The 21054-nt window shown below is 41.4% G+C and overlaps 1 protein-coding gene across 1 annotated transcript in view; it reads left to right on the top strand.

The window, feature by feature from the left end:
- The window catches only part of itgb5 (integrin, beta 5), a 47879-nt gene that overhangs the window by 2755 nt on the left and 24070 nt on the right, over positions 1–21054 (top strand). The window contains exons 5-11 of the mRNA XM_040006703.1: positions 76–244; positions 2432–2593; positions 3414–3509; positions 3610–3699; positions 5167–5301; positions 11840–12014; positions 13859–14113. Of these exons, the coding sequence (XP_039862637.1) occupies positions 76–244; positions 2432–2593; positions 3414–3509; positions 3610–3699; positions 5167–5301; positions 11840–12014; positions 13859–14113 (1082 nt within the window). The remainder of the gene's footprint in view (positions 1–75; positions 245–2431; positions 2594–3413; positions 3510–3609; positions 3700–5166; positions 5302–11839; positions 12015–13858; positions 14114–21054) is intronic.

The raw sequence follows: 21054 nt of genomic DNA, 5'->3' as shown, positions 1-21054 counted from the left end.
ACACTTATTGTGTTTTTTAATTTCCAAAAATGTAAATACAATCTTAACTTGCAGTGTGTCTGTCACCCTGCACAGGTACAAGCTGTTTCCCAACTGTGTCCCCAGCTTCGGTTTCCGCCACATCCTCTCGCTGACTGACAAAGTGGACCGTTTTAACGAGGAGGTGCAGAAGCAGATGGTATCTCGCAATAGAGACGCACCGGAGGGCGGCTTTGACGCCATCCTTCAGGCTGCTGTTTGTAAGGTGATGATCTTTTTTTCTTGTGGATGTTTCCATTCGCCCACCCCTTCTGTTCATTTATGACTTCATACTTTTATTATTGGACTAGCTTTCCTTTACATGCAGTTAAATGATTTGCTTGTATTCATTTGGCTTATGGTGTAAACTGTATGCAATAACCTGAAGGAAGAGAGGATTATTATTATTATTATTATTATTATTGAGCAGTATTAGGAGATTTATCCAGAACTTCATCATTTCTTTTGTACATGTGCTCAGAGGTTGTTTGTAGAATATGAAATAATTAATGAACCCCACATGTGTGAACTGTTTACGCTAAGATTGCATGTGTACTGTTTGTGAATGGGGCCCTTTTTTAGTAGCAAAATCCAACCATGTCTTTGTTCTGTGTGAAGCTGATGTACCTGGAGAGAGCCCACACAGGCATGGGGAGAACACGCCTGTGTGGGCTCTCTCCGCGCAGAGAAGTCTCTGAGCTTGGCCGGGAATCAATCCTGATGTTAGTGATATTAGTGAACTCAGTTTCTGTTTTACTGTAGCTAGTCTTGCAATTGTTGACTTTGGCAGCGAAAGAAACACATGTAGGCTATGCACTTGTGAGTTAGCATAAACATCACATTGTTTGTATTCTGAGGGGAAGAAAAAGTTGTCCTTCACACATTAGTCCACAGGCGTTTAGATGCTACTGAGAGTCAGGGAGGTCAAATGTTGCGGAGTTGCACTACAACCAGCTCAGTGTTCAATACATAGAAAAAAGTTTCATAAAGTATGTTTGAGTAGTCTTCTATTGCACCCTTTGAAGATTTATTTGTTCACAGTTGGTAACAGGTCTGAGGGACAGCTCCTGTGAGAGCAGCCCCTGTGACAGGCATCCTGCCTATTTGCTTGTTAATTAAAAACATCGGGGGTGGAGATGACAGGAAGTACAGTCTGGTGCAGCTGGTTAAACATGAGGATGAGTACCTTGCGGGCCCAGTCATATCCCCGTGTTCCTCTTCCAGTTTAATTACTTCTAAAGGAGGACCATGACTCCTTCCAGTTGGCTCCTGTGTTGTAATTTACTTAATTTGCACCGTTTTAGGCCACCACTGGTCATTTATCAGTCTCACTCACTGAGGCAGTTTTTTATTTAGGTTTTTATTTACAAGCAGCATAAATGCTTCCTCTTCTACAGTACATCCACAATAACAGGAAAGGCCACCCATCACACACCTAGATGTAGATATCAGTCTTATGACACAGCTGTGGTTCATCTTCAGAGAGGCCTCTGATAGGTGCATCCACGGTTCTATTGTGCACTGCACAGGGCAAAAAAATGCCGAGCCCTCTTTTCTCATTGGCTGAAAAGCTGTTGTCACGCATCAGTCAGCACTCTGTCAGCGTTCTCGGTGCCCCCGCCTGTTGTTTCCTGTTGATAAAAGCAGAGAAAAGTCTGGCTTGTTGTACAGTAGTGGACTTGGGAGCACATGAGCTGTGTATCATTGCTAAGCTTTACCAGTCTATCAAAGAGTCAGCATCATGTGATTCAGACGTGGGTCACTTGTTCTTCGTGACAATGGAGTTGGAAGATGCGGAGTGAAAACTGACATCCAGCTCAAAACTCCTCTGACGTTTTTCTAATTTCTCTGCACCAACACTTAAATAAGAATCACTGAAGCATAAAAAGGCATCTAACTCAAGGGATGTAGGCCCCTTTCAGCGTAGCTTAGAGGCATAATGACCATATTATGGCTGCAATTGGCAGCTTGGTATATCTCAGCATGTTTTGCAATGTGTCCTTTAAAAAAAAAAGAAAAAAGAAGCAAAAGAAGCTGACTGAAGGTCAAAACAATCTAGAGCAAATGAGCACTATCTGAAAATCATGTTTTTAAGAAATAGGAAATACACTGTCTGCTGAAGCCTCCTCAGGGCTGTGTAGTCTCAAAAAGCAGTTATTAAGTAGGAAAATAGCCACAAAAGCTAAAACCATGTTGTACCTCTCTGTAAAGATGCACATTTTAACGTGGGGGTCTGTGGGGATCATTGGACTCAGTCCCATTAGAGGAACGGCACTTTTCAACATTTCTGGGTTGGTTTCTTTTTCAGCCTTGGAAGCTGCTGCTTGGTTCTAATGATGTTGGCGATTAGGATGCTGGTATTTGTTTTTTGTAGCTAGAATTAGCTCCATTAACTTACTCCTCCCATTTACAGGAAAAAATAGGCTGGAGGAAAGAGGCCCTTCACCTGCTGGTGTTCGCCACAGACGATGTACCTCACCTCGCTCTGGACGGCAGGCTCGGTGGTCTTGTCCATCCCCACGATGGACAGTGTCACCTCAATGACAACAACGAGTACAGCGCTTCCACAAAGATGGTAAGAAGACTGAAAATACAAAGTAGTATTCAGGGTTCAGGAATTTTCTGTATTGTGGTTCATATTGCTGGTGTTCAGTAAACGTCAGGTGCTTTTCACTGCAAAGCCCACCCGTGAACAGATGCTGGAATTTGCAGCATTTGGTCACTGAAAGGCAAAAAAAATATGACATGATGAACATCCTGCATACTTTCAAGGCTTTTAGGATAGTTTGCTTCCCTTTTCATGGCCTTCTGTCTCCACCCAGCTTTTAGCCACACTACATTACTAGATTTGAGTACTTCTTTTTTTTCTAACTAATTCAGTAAATAAGTAATTCACTAAGTTCTCAGGTAAGCAGGTAATCACAATGAAATGCTTATTAATGACAAGAACCCGTGAATGGTCCAAATACACAAACACACCTGGAAGGTTTTACAGGAGCATGCAGAGATGTGTGGTGGTGTTGTTGTTGTTTTTTTTTGTTTGTTGGATTTTAAGCATCCTTGTTCAAATAACAGCTGATGAAGAGCAGTATTGGTATGAGATGCGTTATCCTTCTGACATCAGTGGATTCGTTTCTTATATTCGGTAAAACTGCACAAAGACAGGCTTTCAGACACAAGTTCATTAAGGATTTCTGTAGATGCCAGAAGACTAATGATGTAAACATGGATCAAAATCATGTGAAAGGCACTCGCTTCCATTTAAAGTGGAAATCATTTATTTGTAGCTCTGGTTTATTGACCCCTTAAGACTTTTTGATGCTGTTTCATGGTGAACTATACTCTGTACATATAGAGTTGCCTTGCACACTCCAAATCCTTCTCTCTTATTCCAGGACTATCCTTCTCTGGCGCTTCTCGGGGAGAAACTGGCAGAAAACAACATCTTCCTCAACTTTGCTGTGACAAAAAGGCTGTACGTGATCTACAAGGTACCCTGAATTTTTGTCTATACAAGCTAAAGATCACACATTCTAACAGTATTTAAAATCTTAAACCATCAGTGGTGCCTCCTGTTTTTTTTTCCCAAAGAATTTTACTGCACTCATCCCAGGGACCACAGTAGAAATCCTTGATCAGGATTCCAAGAATGTCATCCAGCTGATTATCGCAGCCTACAATGTGAGTAATGCAAATCTGTGCAGCTGAGCATCTGCTTTCCCGCTGGTGGGAGTGAGAAACCATAAACCATACCGTAAAAAAACCATAAGCAACGTAATTTGTGTGTTACCGATACGTACGTATACTTAAAGGTAGCCGTGTTACAGGCGCTGTTCGAGGGGGAAAAAGCTTTTGCAGTATGTATTTTTCTATGTTACCATAACGTTTATGTTACCATGTTTATGTTACCTTACGGATTAAATTAAACGTTAAAAATCCTCACGTGTAATGTTTCTGTGTAAATATCTCATATTACAAGTGAAACGCATACGGCTTAAAATCCGGTGCGGCCTGTACAAGTACAAAATTGATTTTCTTTCTAAAATTAGAGCATGCGGCTTTTAATCAGGTGTGCTCTGTAGTCCGGGATTTATGGTACTTCCATGCTTTAAACGCTGCATGGTCGTACTCTCTCCCGCACTCCATCTTATCCATTGTTGATCTGCACACATCTGTTACCATGGACATCACACGCACTTGCGTCATTGTCATTAGACACTCTCACGAACAAAATCACGGTTTAGTAACGCAGTGTGTTTCGGAAAAGTAACAGTAATCCAATTACTTTTTTTGCAATAGTAATCCCTTACTTTACTCGTTACTTGAAAAAGTAGTTGGAGCAATCAGAAGCAATCAGCCATCTGATTGCTTCTTATTAAACAAACAGCTTTCTGAAACCAGGAAACTGCACCTCATGCTGGGAAGCTTTCCCTAAATATTTTTATGTGTGGGGGAGACAGATTTTTCTTTTCTCTTGGCTGAGTCGGTGCATTCTGAGTGGCAGAAAGTTGTGTCAAATGCACACTTGACATGCTCGGTGTGTAGAAGCAATGCTGAATGAAGCGCTTTTAACTCGGGGCCTGTTAACATTCCAGCTGCCACGTTATATCCACCTCTGAGGTTTGATCGATGGACGGGCTTTTCCAAGCGCCGTGAGGTTCCTCCTCAGGTCTGACTGAGGGACAAAGCTGCTTCATGCTGTGATTGTGTTAAGGGTGATGAAAGTGCAAGTGTGCGAGAAAGCGAAGGGTCGAATGAAGTCATGCTTATCCATGTGCACCAAAGAACTCCCCTGATTTGTTCCTGGCACTTTTGCATTGCAGCGCTGAATGAACAACTGCAAACTGAGCGTGCACATGTTCCGCAGAGGCAGCTGTGCAGCTGTGGTATTTCTTGTCCCCACACAAGCCACCTGCATCCACGCACAGCACTTGAGGTTGTGGTGAGATTGGCTATAAAACAGTGTCTAACCAGAGAAATGCTTTCCTCCTGTTTCACTCGGTTTTCCACTTAGATGCTCAACCATTGTTAAAAGTGCAAAAAGTCCTGCTGTTGATGGCGTATTTTACTTGACCTTAAAAGTTTCTGTTTTAAACCCTGAGTTTATTACCACATATGACTGAACTCTCCTGGCTGTGTTCTCCTTAGAACATCCGTTCTAAAGTAGAACTGTCAGTGTGGGACCACCCAGAGGACCTCAGCCTTTCCTTCACTGCCACCTGTCAGGATGGAAACCCACTGCCAGGCCTCAGGAAGTGTGCTGACCTGAAGATAGGAGACACTGTGAGTTCTTCTCCACGCTTACCTCATGTTATAAATGTTTCATGTGTCCTGCTGGCCCAGAAAACGTCTGAGTGCTCGCTCACACGCTTTTATTCTCTTGGATTATGAAATTCAATGTGTGGTTTTAAGAGTTTAAAGAGAGAAGCGATTGCTTTTTCTCCATTGGATGCCTGTTTTTGAAGATTTCCCAATGTGTAGATGTTACTTGGGCAGAGCTGCACAGTTACAACAATAACGCAAATCATTCAGACATTTCAAGTCTTTTTATTTTTTTCCATCTATGGGAACCAAAAAAACTGCAAAGCCCTTAGTCTTATTTTGAAGGTGAAGTTGCAGATAAGTGTTTCACCGCTTGCTGTTGTGTCGGCCCTTCACAATTCAGCTGGGTCTTTAGATCAGTGTACATACTGAGTGGTGCTCTGAATATAGTGGATTGTCAAACACATGAAGGTTTTGATTTAGATCTCTGAGCTGCTTTTGCTATAGTTGCGGTCACATGATTGGGTGTACATATCATGGCACACCTAATCTATATCTTTCAGTCTAGGCACAGGCACAAACTCACGACTCACATCCTGTTTTCATTTTTGTTTTATTCTGGAAGTTCAGTCGGGAAGTGCCGATTACTATCTCAGCTGGGAAAGTGATGTTTACAGCACCAAAATTACTTAAAAGCAAATGACAAAAGTAGGGAGGAGGAGAGTTTAAACAGTGATGTTATTGACATTGATTGTGCATATCATATGGCAAATGAACTTTAACCTCCTAGGACCTGGCGTCAGCATATGTGGACATCACATTTTGGGTTGTCTAGACTACAATACAAAATTTTGCTCTACAAGGGCCTGATTTCTCTTACGAGGACATTATACTGCCACTGTTCTATTGAAATTTTAAACAAATGTCCTCATATCTAGATATCAGACCCTTGTAGAGCAAAATCAGGTAAAAAGATAATTTTTACATTCATCTGGTCCCAGTCAGACCAAATAGCAAAGAGAAATTAAAAATGCATGCCATGAAAGAGTTCGGGTCTTGGGAGGTTAATATCGTCCACATGAAAAAACTGCAAGAATGTCCATATTTGTGCACAAACGTGATCCCTAATCTGTGGAGCTTGTAGCAAAATGGAGGATAGATGGAAACAGTGTTTGAGAATGTAAGACACTGCACAAAAAATAATGATTTTCAAAGTATTTATTTAAAGTTGCTGGTGTCAGAGTATTATAGAGAGAGACACATCAGTCAGTCCTGAACTGAAATCAATGGGAGAGTTCAGCAACGGCAAAGATGGAGGTTCAAGAGGGGGAAAAAGCTTGCAAAACATATTTTAGGGTCAAAGTTACTAAACTTTATATTTCTTATTTTTTTTGTTTTGTTCAGTTTTGACTGGTATTTATCTGCATGGACAGGTAAATGGACTGATTCTTATACAGCACGCCACATTCACACAAGCACTATCTTCTATGCTTTTCTTTTCTTAAAGTGCTTTCTAACTAACCCATTCACACACTCTCATACTCCAATGGATGCAAGGATATTTGACATGCAGACTAGGTAGAGCCAGGGATTGAACCACCAGCCTTCCGATCAGTAGATGACCTGCTCTCGCTCCTGAGCTACAGCATGTAGTTAACTGTCCCGAGCCACTTAAAATGACTGAGTACTGTTATTTTTGTTGAAAGTAGGTCATAGCCCAATTTAAGATTTTCCAAAATAAAATCGACAAACCGCAAACAACTACATTAAAAATGCCATCTACGAAAGTATACTTATTTTCAGCACACTTCAGCTTAATGTGACACAGTTCACGAAGTTAAACACAACCTAAAAAAAAGTCCCTGACTGCTTCTGCCAGGGATCGAATTATGTGCAGCAACATGCAGCTCTGATGGAATGGAAAACATTCATTTTGGTTCATGTATTGGAAAAGGTCACTGCTGGCAAATTTGTTTGTTTGTTTGTTGAAGTATATCATTTCCAGTGTGTGGTATAGTATCTAGGAGGCTGTCTAGGATCGTGTGCATGTTTTGGTTCTTAATGGTTTTTGGTACTCAACATCCACTATTTTGTTTCAGGCTATGTTAAGGTTTCAAGTGCCAGTATTGTATTTTTATGTTTTTTGTCAATTAAAAAATCTAATTCTTTTCAAAATAGAGGACCCAGTCACCCTAAAATCATCATATTTAATACTTGATGGGTCATACTTGCACTGAGTTCCTGCCTGAATGCGTTCAGCCAGAGGCAGCATCTGCACACTCTTTGCGTGCTACCTGGTAGTTCCTTCTCAGATTCCACTGCAGACGTCTTAACACCTACGGCCTCTGCCTTTAGTTTAAACTTCAGCAGGTGCACTGCAGTTCAGTTAGTGAGATCAGGTGATTGTTGACGGTTACTTGCTGAAATAATAATAAATCTGAGTACACAGCAATGCCAAGTTATGGCAAACGTATTCTATTCTGGCCAAAGTGATATTAATAATTCCTGTCAACACCCAAGCAAACAAGAAAACGCACAGTGGGACCCTCTTGGGGTGACTTCCTGTGAGTTGGAATTGAGACTGGATTCAGTTCACAGTGGATATAGCTGTGGGAAACACATTATGGTTCATCCCCGTCTCTATCCTGTGTTCAGACCAACAGTAGTACTGAAACAAAAACCCAGCTCACCAGTCTCTTGCTCAAACTGGACTTTCTGGATTTTCTTCCTACCTGCTAGTAGTACCTAGTACCTGCTGCAGCATGCCCTGTAGCAGGTACTAGACTGAAAAGTTTGTTAAGATTGAGAAGTTTTATTTTCAGTCTTAACTCATCTTAAGACTTTCAGCAATTTTAAGTTTAATATAAAAAGAAGATATTATATTGATAAATATACAAAGAATAGAGTGTAATTAAATCTTCCAACAAACTCATGCATACTCATAAATCATGTCATGATTACCTGCAGATTAAACATGCAACTGTTGGTTTCTGGACAGCTGACAAGAACCAGCTAAACAACAATAACAGCTGGTTATAAGTTTACATTAAGCTTGCTAATGTTAGGCTCAAGGGTCCTAAAAATCATACTTTCCCTCAGTTAAACAGTTTGATTACGTTCTCACGTCGCACAGGAGTTTATTCACCAAGTATCAGGGTACAATGTCAGATCCACTTCAAGCTGCTACCCTTCATCTCCTTTCACTGCAAAGGACAAAAGACATGAGCAGGCCCGGCTTGAAATTCCAGTAATTTATTGCTATATTTTTTGCATTTTTTAGCTGGTGTATGTTTAATCTTTATAGTCTATGAGAGGTTGTCTCTTATGTTAAGCACTTTGGTATACCGCTGGTTTTTAAATGTGCTCTATAAATAAAGGTTGTTGTTGAGCAGTCCTACTGGGTTAGCTGAAACTTAGCTATCTGGTTATGCCAACCTCAATACTTCATTGTGTTAGTCCACGAACCAGTTTGTGACATTATAGTATTTACATCCATCTTTTATTCTGAGTTAACCAAGGTGAGTTTTTTTGTACGTATGTTTGGTGACAACATACAGAGTAATTTTAATGGACTTACACTTTAACATTTGGTGTTACTTATGTGTTTTTCACGGCCTTGCCTTTAGCAGTTGGGGGTCTTTTCAGGTGACAGGTGGTTACAGTACATCTTAATTGTTTTGAGTTTTGCATTGGGCTCTTCGTGGCAGTCACTTTGTATTCTGTACAGGCCTCAATTGAGATCTGAATCTTTTGAAAATGTTAGCGAGGGGTAGTTTGATACATGCGTCACACAGCGAGACTTCAGCAGGGTAGAATGCTTCTCTGAAAACCCCCTGTGCTCTTCTCTTGGCCACTTTATTTTCCTGGGAAGGTTTTGGGATGGGAATGAGCAGTTTAGGGTCATTGTGTCAGGGGGAAAAAAAACTCAAAACAGCGAATGTAAGGGAGCTCTTGGGTGATGGGGCTTGCTCATGTCTTTTGTCCTTTGCAGTGAAAGGAGATGAAGGGTAGCAGCTTATTCTGCTTGGGGCTACGTTTCCCAGTCTTTACTGAGGGAATGGGCCATTCCAGTGCCCAGGTGTCAGTCACTGGGACCCTGTGAGTCTGACGGAGCTTGTCGTCGCATCTCAATGACTTTGCACAAAAGTAGGCATGAGGAGGCCTGTGAAACTGCACAGCATGAAAGAGCGAAGCTGGCAGCAGGAGAAATGCTAGCTGGAGTATAGTTAAAGGAGCATGGTTTTCACTGTTTCATTCACACAACTGCAGGACTGAAAGGGCTCATGCATATGAATGAAAGTCTGTGCTAACATACCACGGGTTCTTTAAAGATTTATTTCCAAATGAGGCAGAAGCATTTGAACCTGGTTATGTGTGGTTTTGTTTGACCATAACCACTGTTTTTATCCCACTTAACTGAATTCAGGCAGTCATAAGAATTCCATCATCAAAACAGAGCTATCCACAGCAACGCTGCTGTGTTTTTCTGCCAGGAAGAAATTCTTGGTGAAACTGTTGGATACAATTTTGTCACTTCCCCATTCTGACTCCCTGCATCTCTCCTTGAATTAGATTAAACGATCAACTACATAGTTTTCTCAGTGAGCTCGGTCTTTCTGCACCCATCTCTCCTAAAGTGCCCTACTACGACTTCCTCTCACATTTTTGCCCATTTCCATTTCAGCTTCATAGTTCTCCTAACAAGCCACATGACTGGGTGAACTGGCCTCCTCGCGACTCACATTTACAGTAAATTTAATTGTGTTCCTCATTAACTTGTTAATGTTAGAGTAGAGGGGCTTTTTGGGCGACATGTGATGTATTCTCTTCCTGTATGCTGGACTAATGTGACAAGCGTTCCTCTGGTGCCATTCCCCAATGGTACTGCGTCATATCGTCTTTTTTATCAAGCATCATAAACAAGTGAAGGAACACACAGAACTGGCTATGTAGCTATCTGTAGCAGATGTCACTAATGTCATCCTTTTCCTTTTTCGTTCAACATCATGATACTACCAAAACTAACGTTTGCCAACTCTGGACAGAATCTAGTTTGCGGCCTTTAATATGAAGAGCTGTTTTCACTTGTTTCTTTCTACACTAATTATTTGCTCGCTAAAACGCAACATAATACTAAATAATAATAAAAAGTGTACATTTAAAAAAAATCTGCATGCCAGATGTCCTTGGGCAAGATGCTAACCCAAAGATTAGCTTGTAGCAGATTATACAGACGAGATGAGATACTTTACATTGATTGCAAGTTTACATAGCCCGGGACTGCTTGATTTGTGGTTGCTAAAGATGGTTGTACCCCCCCCCAAGCCTCATCCCTTCACACCAAAACAACACCAACAACCACCACCATCATGTCTGTTTCTCTAGCACATATGCAACAGGATAGGTCTCAGGATGAGATGATCCAACTTATTGAGTCATGATACTAATATCATGATACAGATTTGTCCCTTTTGAGGAAGAGGAATCATTCTTTCGAGGCAACATCAAGCGTGACATCATCTCACTTGACCACAGTTTGCTCAAAGCTGCTGCAAGCAAACAGCACTTGCTGGTGTAGCATGCCTTGAATGCCTCCCAAAGTCTCCCAACTGCTTTACTCCCCCCATGCCTGACAGAGCAAAGGATTGGTGCATTTCTCTTTGTGCGAGACATCAAATTTTCAGGTGCTTCTAGTTAGAGCTTTGAAGCAGAAAATGTTGCATCCCCTCTGGTCAGTTTTCATCTTAAAAACAAAATAGTTAAGAATTTCCAACCCTCTTCTCTCTTTGCCAGCTGCGTGCACTTCAGACTCACTAATCTCTTAGCCTATCAGTGTAAAAGTCAGCAGGGTGTGTTTATCAGATATGGATGTGAACACCTGCCAATTACTGTTGAACTCTGGCTGTTTAACTTCATAACTTTGTTTTTACTTCTGCTCCACAGAACTCAAGGACAGAGCCAAACCACTGGAACGCGTATCACTGTCCACTTTGTGCTTCTCTTTATGAGACTCTGTCATACACTTGTACAGTCTCTGGATCATTTAAGTCCAAAAAAACTCTTGTCAACAGCACAATTTTAATCGCAGAGAAAATTGAACTTTACACTGAGCAGACTGTCAGGAGAGTGCCAGAAAAACAGACTTATGTTTGATGATAAAGGCATGCCTGGGGTTTGGTTTCTCTTGTCATAACTTCCTTCCTCAGAGCAATCAAATGGGTGTAGATCTCCTGTCCCAGTTTCTGTGCAACTCAGCTATGTAAATTCGTCTCTGGAGTGAAACAAGCCCACTGATGTAAATGTGACACCACGGGGTCATGTGCTGGCTGGCTGGCAACTGACTGTGTTTGATGCAGGGTGGGATCAGGTCATTTGGGAGTAAGGAAACAAAAGCTGAGCAGAGATATCAGAGATAAATAAGGCCTCATGAGGCTGCTACTTTTTAAAAAAAGCACATTTGACCATTTGAACCTGACATGAACTTCCAGCGAGTGAACAGGAGGTCAGTTTGTCAGTATTGGTATCTTTCCTTTCTGAGAACATCACTCTGTTTTTTAAGGTCTCGTTCAACGTCAGTGTGGAGGCGAGGAGCTGTCCTCCCCGTGGGACTGACCGCAGATTCACAATCAAGCCGGTGGGCTTTAAAGACCGCCTGGAAGTGGCCGTGGATTACGAGTGTGACTGCGGCTGCAGCCGGAATGCACAAAACAATAGCGTCATCTGCAGCTCCATAGGTATAACTTTAACAATTCATATTTATTTACTACTTTTAAATCTTCATTTATAATCTTCATTTATGATCATGTAAGAGTTTTCATGTTTTTTTTTTTTCCGAACTTCCAAGAAGAATAACTGCTCATCTTTTCTTCCCCTTACTCCACTTGGAAATTTGACTGATAGTGTTGTTTACTGTAAACTAAAGTGTACAGGCCAACATATTCGTGCTGCAGGAAACTAAAGCTTGAAGGAACATGTGGGAATCAGTCCAAAATGACATGACCCCTTTTTACATTCAGTCCTGCCTTTTCTTTAGTTAGATTAAAAAAAAAAACACGAAATGCAGAGAAACCACTGCTGCGCTGCTTTCTGAAACACTGTTAGGAGGTTAAAGCCATTCATCCAAATGGCTCTCAAACTTTATCTGGCATACATCTTACAGAACTGCCTGCTCCAACCCGTATAATCTGCAGAACAACACAAAAAATAGGTGAGAAGGTGAGAAATGGCGACCGTGGCTCAGGGGGTTGGGAATTGCATCTGTAACCGGAAGGTCGCCGGTTCGATCCCTGGCCTCTCTGTCCTGGTCGTTGTGTCCTTGGGCAAGACACTTTACCCTACTTGCCTACTGGTGTTGGCCAGAGGGGCCGATGGCGCGATATGGCAGCCTCGCTTCTGTCAGTCTGCCCCAGGGCAGCTGTGGCTACAACCGTAGCTTGCCTCCACCAGTGTGTGAATGTGAGAGTGAATGAATAGTGGCATTGTAAAGCGCTTTGGGTGCCTTGAAAAGCGCTATATAAATCCAATCCATTATTATTATTATTATTATTATTAAATGTTCAACATTTCAATCACAAGCATGAGGCAAATAAAGTTTATTTGAATGTGCTAACTTCTGTCATTAGCCAATCAAACTGGGCTATGAAAATCCAGAGAATGAAGCAGTTTTTTGAAAAGCTTGTTATTAATTTTAAAAACAATTATTACGGTCCCCATTAGATGCAGCAATTCTTCCTGAAGTCTTAAATCTTTGCAACTGAAGGTGAGTTGATGATTTTGGAGAACACAGTTACAGTGGCTAGCTTGGCCAAACCAGATTTGGCTAGCCTGGTTTATGCACATTGTGAGTTGTCATTAGCATGTTTGGGAGTAACTGGTTAATGTTATGACAGTTACACCAGTAAAGATGGTCCCAGATGTCAGGCATGTTTACCGTCAGGTGTTAAAACACAGGGACCAGTTGATTGTTTCTGATATATTGTTTGCTTTATGCTAATGCCTGTAAGCTAACAAAGAACATCAATGGAAAACCAAGCGAACATTCAAATGTGACAAAATAATTCCTCAGTATAACTTAAAAGTAGACCCTTTAAGCTCATTTCCAGCTCCATAGTTTTAGTAGCTTTGCATTCACTAATATAAGTAATACCTAAGATATCTTGTTCTGTTCATTCTTTTTCTGAAACAAGCTGTTTTAGCTTTTAAACTTTCCTTTAATTTTAACCTTTCTCTGATTAGCAGTAGCTCCTCGCACACAGTGCATTTCAACAGCAGGTCGGTGGCGCTTCTGCTCTCACAGCCAAAGCCGTGTGCCTGAGATGACCATGGGGTACACCATTAAAAACTTCTGCTCTCACTGACCTTATACAGAGCAAAAGTAGAAAAGAACTCGGGAGTCTCAGTGTGTGGAGCCGTCTTAGCTTTTGGTTGTACATATGCTGACCTCATTATTTGAATCTGACTATGTTTAATATGAGCAGTCATGACTGTAACTGTGTGTGTGTGTGTGTGTGTGTGTGTGTGTGTGTGTGTGTAACAGAAATGAAGGAAAAGTGAAGTTAAAGAAACCTTTTCCTTGCAGGTACTTATAACTGTGGGACTTGCCAATGTGAGCCCGGCTACCTGGGTGCCCGCTGTGAATGCCAGGAGGGTGAGACAAGCAACATGTTTCTCAGCGCCTGCCGGGAATCCGAGGGCAAACAGATCTGCAGTGGACGAGGCGAGTGCAGCTGCAACCAGTGCCTGTGCTATGAATCGGAGTTCGGAAAGATCTACGGCAGCTTCTGCGAGTGCGACGACTTCTCCTGTGCTCGACACAAAGGCATCCTCTGCTCAGGTAGGAAGACCTCCGACATATTCCTTCGAGGATCGTGCTTGCAGGGTGATGTTAGGGTAATTCTTGTATGTGATTCTGTGGAGTTTCTGTACTTGTCACGAAGGAGTAGTTTGAGCTAAAGCTGGCGAGAGACCACACCTCAGAGGGCACTGAACAGGAACACATCAAGACTCTTTAGATCTGCGATGCTTGTTGTGAGTTGGGTAATCCACATTAACAATAGTGAGTCACGTCCCATGCCTGCTCTGGGTGTGTCTTGGTGGTTTGACCTTGTCCTGACTGCATTGAAACCAACCCAGCTTTTCTGGGTAAACTCAAACAGTCACCTGCAGAGCTGCTCTCTTTACTCACCAAACTAGATCAAAGGAGCAGCTGCAAAAGTAATGGGTCTAATGTTCATCTCCTGTTTTCTTTGCCGTCTGCCTCTGGGGGCATGTCTGTTGAAAAGATTCAGTACATGTTTGCTGTTGGTGTAGAAAAAGGAAACCAATGCGTGCAACAAAACAGCAGTTCCTGTAGTAGCCACATAAAGGAAACCAAGTCAACTACCGTAGACTACTTTGTTAAAATGCCCAACTTGGGCCACCATTATTGACGTGAGTGAACCTGGACCTCTCATTGATTTCCAGTGTTGGTGCCTTTTGGAGCATTTTTAATGTAATTATCTGGGGTGACCACTTTGTGGTACAAACCATTCAAAAAGGGGGATATTGGTGATGTTACGATGGCCATGTGAATTTTCTATATCTACCTACCTAACAGTTAATGACTACAGCCTACTAACCAGCCTTGCTATCCTTAGCTGATAATTTGGTACCCATGCTTTTGTCCAGATATAGTTACTTTTGACCCCAGAAAAATTACTCTTGCTCCCATTTGGTGATCATCTCACCTGTAGCCATAATAGGAAGTTTTGAAACCTCTGTATATATCATTAAATAGAATAAGTTCCAGGCTTTTTCCAAGCCCTATTAAACTGTGTAGACAGAGATCACCCTCACTAACATCTGATGCTTATTCTGGCCGCAGGCCTGAAATATGACAGAAACATCTGAGTTTAGAAAAGAGGACCAGTGGTCCTCTGGTAGGTGTCCAAGGGGTAAAGAGTTAAATGTGGTATCCAGAAACCAATGCACTGTGACATCATTTAGTTGCAATCAAATCTTAGCTAAGTATTCAGACTATATAAGAAAGATCTCTTGTCCTCTCATTGACTGTCCCAGCTGTAATCTGATGCCCAGAGAGAACCAAGACTTGGTATGAAAATCCAGGTTTGGCTCAGGGTGTATCTGCCGTTGTGTTCCCAAAACACTCGGTCCAAGACTTTGAGTTCTGATGTGAGACCTCCTGGCTGAAGGAGACCCACTGGCTCATCCCCAAGCCAACGGCTGTTCCTGTGAAACCACAGAGAGCGCTTTGTGCCAGTGGGGCCGGCTTTGGCGCGATCCTGTTACACAATGCCTGCCTCTATTTGTCTACAGTCAGTAGAAACAGAAGTCTTTCGTTCAGTCAGTGGCGAGGCTGGACACGCTCAATACACAGATGCATAATGGCTGTTTGTTTGTACTGATCGTCCATAAGCAGTCATTAAATGTTAACAGTCCACTACCTTCTGTCCCTCTCCTCCTCTCTCCTGCCTTTCCCCCTGTGTCAAACTGTAATGAGGTCCTAATGATTCTAAACAGGACACCTCCTCCATGCTTTGCTCCTTGCACTCCTCTAAATGTGTCAGTTAATTATTGTGGACCTTGTGTAAGACACAATAATTACAATAATAATAACAATAATGTTAATATAACACCATTAGGTGACCACTGGAATACTGCTAAGGGGTGCTTTGAGCCCCTCAGCTCTTGTTTCACTGAGATTCATCACAAAGAGTGAGCTGCTCAGTCTGACACCTGGGAAAATCAGGCTGATAGCTCATTTTTTCTGTGGATGCTCATATCAAAGTTTTTGACCATTTTGAATAATGAAGTCACTTTATTTAAAAGTAATCTCTGTGAGTCTAAAGCTCAGGCTTCAGACTGCTTTAAATACTCAATTTCAGAACGTTTTGCCTCTGTGTGATGTCACTGACAAGTGGAAGGTCTTCAAGGTCTTCTTAGACACACAGCTCTGGTCGTGAGCACAGAAGACCCATCCACTTGCTGTACAAACTTTGTTTGTAAGGGACAGCCATTCAGAAGAAATCTGGCTCCAATGAAGGGTGAAGGGAGCTGAAACGGTTTGTTTCGGAGAAGATTAGTTGAATGGCTTCAGTGAGACCCGGTACAAGATTAAAAAAATATTTATTTGGAACAGTTATTCCTGCAAGTGAGGCTGCAAGAAAATTTGCATATTAGATCCACATTTGAGAGAGCTGGAGCTATCAGCGAGTTAATCTGACATGTAGTTTGAAGAATGTGGTGATAGAGGTTTGGTTTCAGTTGATATAACTTGCGATGTTTATTAGATTATTGCTGCTCTGCAGTGTGGAGGCTATAATCCCGACCGGTCTATCTTATAGTCAGCCTGTGTTCTTGGTTACCATCAGTATTTAACTTCAGTCAAAGGCAACCAGATTGTGTTTGTGGCGTCTTATTCACTATATTGCTGTAAAGTTTTTATCACTTATTATTGATTTTACAGTTGTGCTGTTGGGCTGTGTCAGCATGTGAATGTTGGGATTGAAATATTGACCAGACAAGTGTGTTAATGTTGCTGTCATTGCAGCCATGCTGATGAAGCCACTAACATCACATCAGTGGCTTCGTCAGCAGGCTAAAGTGGCAGCTCTCTCTCACTCAGACATGCTCGACAATGAAACGTCCCTGGGTAAGAGTCACACCCACAGAGCTGCTCCCACTTTAGTATTATGATGGCTGATTCTCCAGAGACCTGCAGTCAGCACTGCCGTGTTACTTTGTACTGTCCGTATGTTTCCTTGATCTTTATACAAAATAATCCAGTTCGTTAAAGAAGAAATGTGTCAAGCTGGATTACATCCTCCTCAAAATCAAAACTGCAGTAGTGCTGGACATGTGTGAGATTTTGAGATGAGCCAAGTTTAAATCTGAACACGTTTACTCCAGGAAATGATAAAACATTGTTAACGATTTGTTTAGGAATGTAATAGGAAATATGGCCTGGTGACCCAGTGTGGACACAATCAATGGTAATCATGCTCTGGACTGTTTTTAACCACCATTTTTTTTCCAGTGAAACAAAGTTTTCAGTTAATACCAGTGGTTTGGTCACTCTTGGAAAGCTGCTGCTAATCCTCTCACGGCTGAATGTGAGGACACAGAATCGGGCTGCACTGTACATCCAGCTGGAGTTCACACCTGCTGGGCAGACCGGCTGTTTGGTTGAGCTGTAATTGTGTGTTGTGTGGGCGTGTATGTGCTGTGGTGGCACGAGGCAGTCAAAACCACTGGAACAGTGACATCATTATACGTCTTAGAGCGCCTGTGCTGCTCCGCCTCTGTTCCAAGGTAACAGGGATTCATGAAGACTTGGTCGTCCTCCTGCCCCTCTGACCCACATCTCCTCTGCCGACTCTGCAGCTGGTTCTAAATAATGATCTCAGCACTCAGCAGGCTGCAGGAGCCAGAAATAGCGTGGGTCTTTTTTCCAGACTTGGACAGGCCATCTTTTACCTCATAAATAAAAGCGTGCATACACACAATGTGTATTCACTCGGAGGACTGTGTCTCCTTATGGAGTAAACGGAAACATGTGTGTTTATTCACTCTCGTGCAGAGCATTACTGGAACTGTGCTTGAATATAGAAAACAGTTCTCTTCAGCCTTAATTGGTCTATTTGTTTTGTCACAGAGCCGTTTGGTTAAAAACAAGAGATTGACTTTTCTTTGTGCTGCGCTGAAAACAGACCAGTTTGACACAATAGGACTGCAAGTGTGATTCATGTTGTCCCAGCTGCAGAAAATACATGTTGAAACGGCTCTAACAGTCCTGGAACACCTTGCTAAAATATGCACAGTGGCCAAAAATATTTGATACTAATTAGATGTTGTTGTTGTTGTAATAAGAAAAGCCTTGTCCCAGGTCAGCTGTGTCAAAGATAAAATCCTCAGATCCTGTTATGATATATTTTTCCTCTGATCAGTGATGGATCAGAGTAGCTCATCAAAACCAGTAGCTTGTCTCAAACACCATCTGTGGAGTAGAAGCATGCAGCTGTGGCTCTAAAACGAACTATTGGACTTATCTTCTGTCAGCTACAGTTGTGATCAGAAGTTTGTGTACTCATCATGGGCGTGGATATCACGGTAATTTTGGTCTTTTAATGATTTCTTTGAACTGTTTTTTTTGTACAGATTGTACAGCACACGTCGTTAATGCCTGACAAACACAAGAACTGGACGCACATTAATTTATTTTGGATTTTCTCTAATCATTTAGATCGACTGTAACGTGTTGGCCATCTGTCATCATTCATAAATTAGATGGCAGTTATTTGCTAAATTCCATCAATCTGTCTGAGAGTGATTACAGTCGGTCTGAGTCTGACAGCTATTGTTTTGAGAGCAGTAGCTTGCCATCAGATAACCTGAGCCATCACCCTGTGATCAAAGTGTTGTTGAGGGTGTTTCATGCTCAGCCTCTGGGCAACGACTTGCAGTCAGTCTCCAACTGCCAAAGAAAAGGGAAAAAATGAGCACAATCACTGGGGAAAGATGGACTTTTCCAAATTGCAGAGAGGTTGGTGCTTTTACTTTAATGTAACTGAGCTAATGGTGAAGTTGATGACCTGAGCTTTGTATTAGAAAATGTTCTGTTCTCTCTCACTCGCTCTGTTTGTGCACGTGTTTCTGCTTAAATACAGAATAGAGAAAAGGAACACTAGAATTAAATATGCTAAATACTTAAAAACAAGTTTAGTGAGACTTTAACAACGCAACCAACATAATATAAATGTTATATGTAGTACATTCTATTCATTCATCATATTGTTTCTTCATAATGTAATGGATGATGAAGGCTTTTAAATAAGTTTTTTCATGGATAATTAACTTATATTTGTTACTAAAATGGAAAAACCGATACATTCAGTCATGTATTTAATTTCCACCATATATTAGATATGTTTCTCCCTTTTTTATCTTTTATTTTGTAAGATTTTATTTAGAGTCCAATTCGTAATTCCTTTTGCATATTTTCAACATCATTTCAACAGCAGTGCATATGCCTTTTTATTGTGAAAGGCATAGAACGAACTGATTTCTAAATAGGCAGTGACAGTGGTATTAAAGGGACACAAGTGAATTGTGCTATTTCTTAAATTTCTTAAATTTGTAACATGTTGTGTTGCTAAATAGTTTAGTCTGTTACTGTTATTTATACTGTAGCAACTGTAACCCACATAATTTCCTTAGAGATTAATAAAGTATGCTGATTCTAATTGAAACACTTTGTTTCAGACAAAAGATGAACTGAAGTTCTGCCACCAGATAAATCAGGATTATTTTGGACATGTAATCAGAGTTTTAGTCTGTAGCTATAGCAGAGTATAAGAATGCAAATGTGGACGTGGAAGAAAAAAAATAACAGTAGGATGACTAATATCTGTCCTGCAAAGACAGTTTAATTCAGTGGCTGTGTTTCTCATTAATGTTTTGTGTCAGTACTTGAACATGCTGCACTTAGTGTGCCTGGTGTTCATTAAAGCTGGGCCAGCAGCCATACCACCAGTTAAAGGGTCACAAGCAACACCAGTCTCATGGCTACAAAGAAATGATTAAAAGTAATGCTACTGTACATATTTCTGACACTTTGATGTCAGTTTGAGTGTTAGCGGAATGCTAGTATCCATTAGACTATTGACTAGGAGCAACATTTTTATCATGCGCTGAATTTATGCCAACATTTGAGTTAATTCTCTGTGAACTGTTCTGTGTCTGACTGATCAAAGCTACATACCCTGCACCTGGGCACCTGCTCTCATTTCTCACACTCTGAGGTAAAACAAACACCGGACGACTCCTCCCTCTTCTTTGAGACTTGACTGAACTTGACCGCTGCAGACGAAGACCTCAGATTTCTGCTCTGAACTACTATAACACAGATGCACAGGATCACACACTCTGTGGCTGTAGCTGGAAGAACACAGCTACAGGATGGACTTGTAGATTAAGTCCTTTAACCAAGTGTTGATATCCAAAATGATCTGTGTGCAATAACTAAAAGGTTATTAACTAAAAGGTAAAAAAAAAAAAGCATTTATTGAAGTGCAGTTTTCAGATTTATATGCTCTTCACGTGTTAAATACTAGTCCAAAAAAACCCAGATAAAACCAGAGTAAAAGTCACTAGCAAAAATTTTCTTACGTATGACAGCACTGGATCTGTGTTATTTTTCATTTTGAGTGATCATGTGGGAAAATAACACACAAACACAGAGGAAGATTTTCCAGCTGTGTTTGGGGCTCACTCTGAAATCTGGCAGGGGTAAAGCTAGCTCAGCCTCTTGGGTGGTTTGTCAGTCAGAGGTCACTGCTTCAGCCCTTGGGTTAATATCCTTAAGCTAAACAGCTGAGTGTGGGATGAATACAAGAAATCAGCTTGGTTGTTGCTGGGTGCATGCTGTGCCATCCACACAGTGCTGGGCGGAGGAGAAAATAAACACAGAGCAGCTTCTGAATTCAGATTTGTGTCTGGCAGATTCCAGTAACTGGAGCCTTCTGATGCTGATTGGAAGGTGATCTGTTGCTGATATGTATTCTCACACATGACAAATGGCTGGCAGGAGGACCTCCAGGGCTGGAGGCAGTGCTAGAGTATGCCAAGTGAAAGTAAATAAAAACAGAATGCAATGATTCTACAAAAAATACATTCACGAGTTGTGGAACAATTTCAAAATAATGTTCCTCAATATAAAAATACAACTCTGAATATCTCATCACCAACAGTACATGAGATATCAAGATTCAGAGATTT

The sequence above is a fragment of the Simochromis diagramma genome, unplaced genomic scaffold, assembly GCF_900408965.1.
Source record: "Simochromis diagramma unplaced genomic scaffold, fSimDia1.1 OVJJ01000514.1, whole genome shotgun sequence".
Taxonomy (NCBI): Eukaryota; Metazoa; Chordata; class Actinopteri; order Cichliformes; family Cichlidae; genus Simochromis; species Simochromis diagramma.
This window is presented reverse-complemented; position numbering and strand designations above follow the sequence as displayed.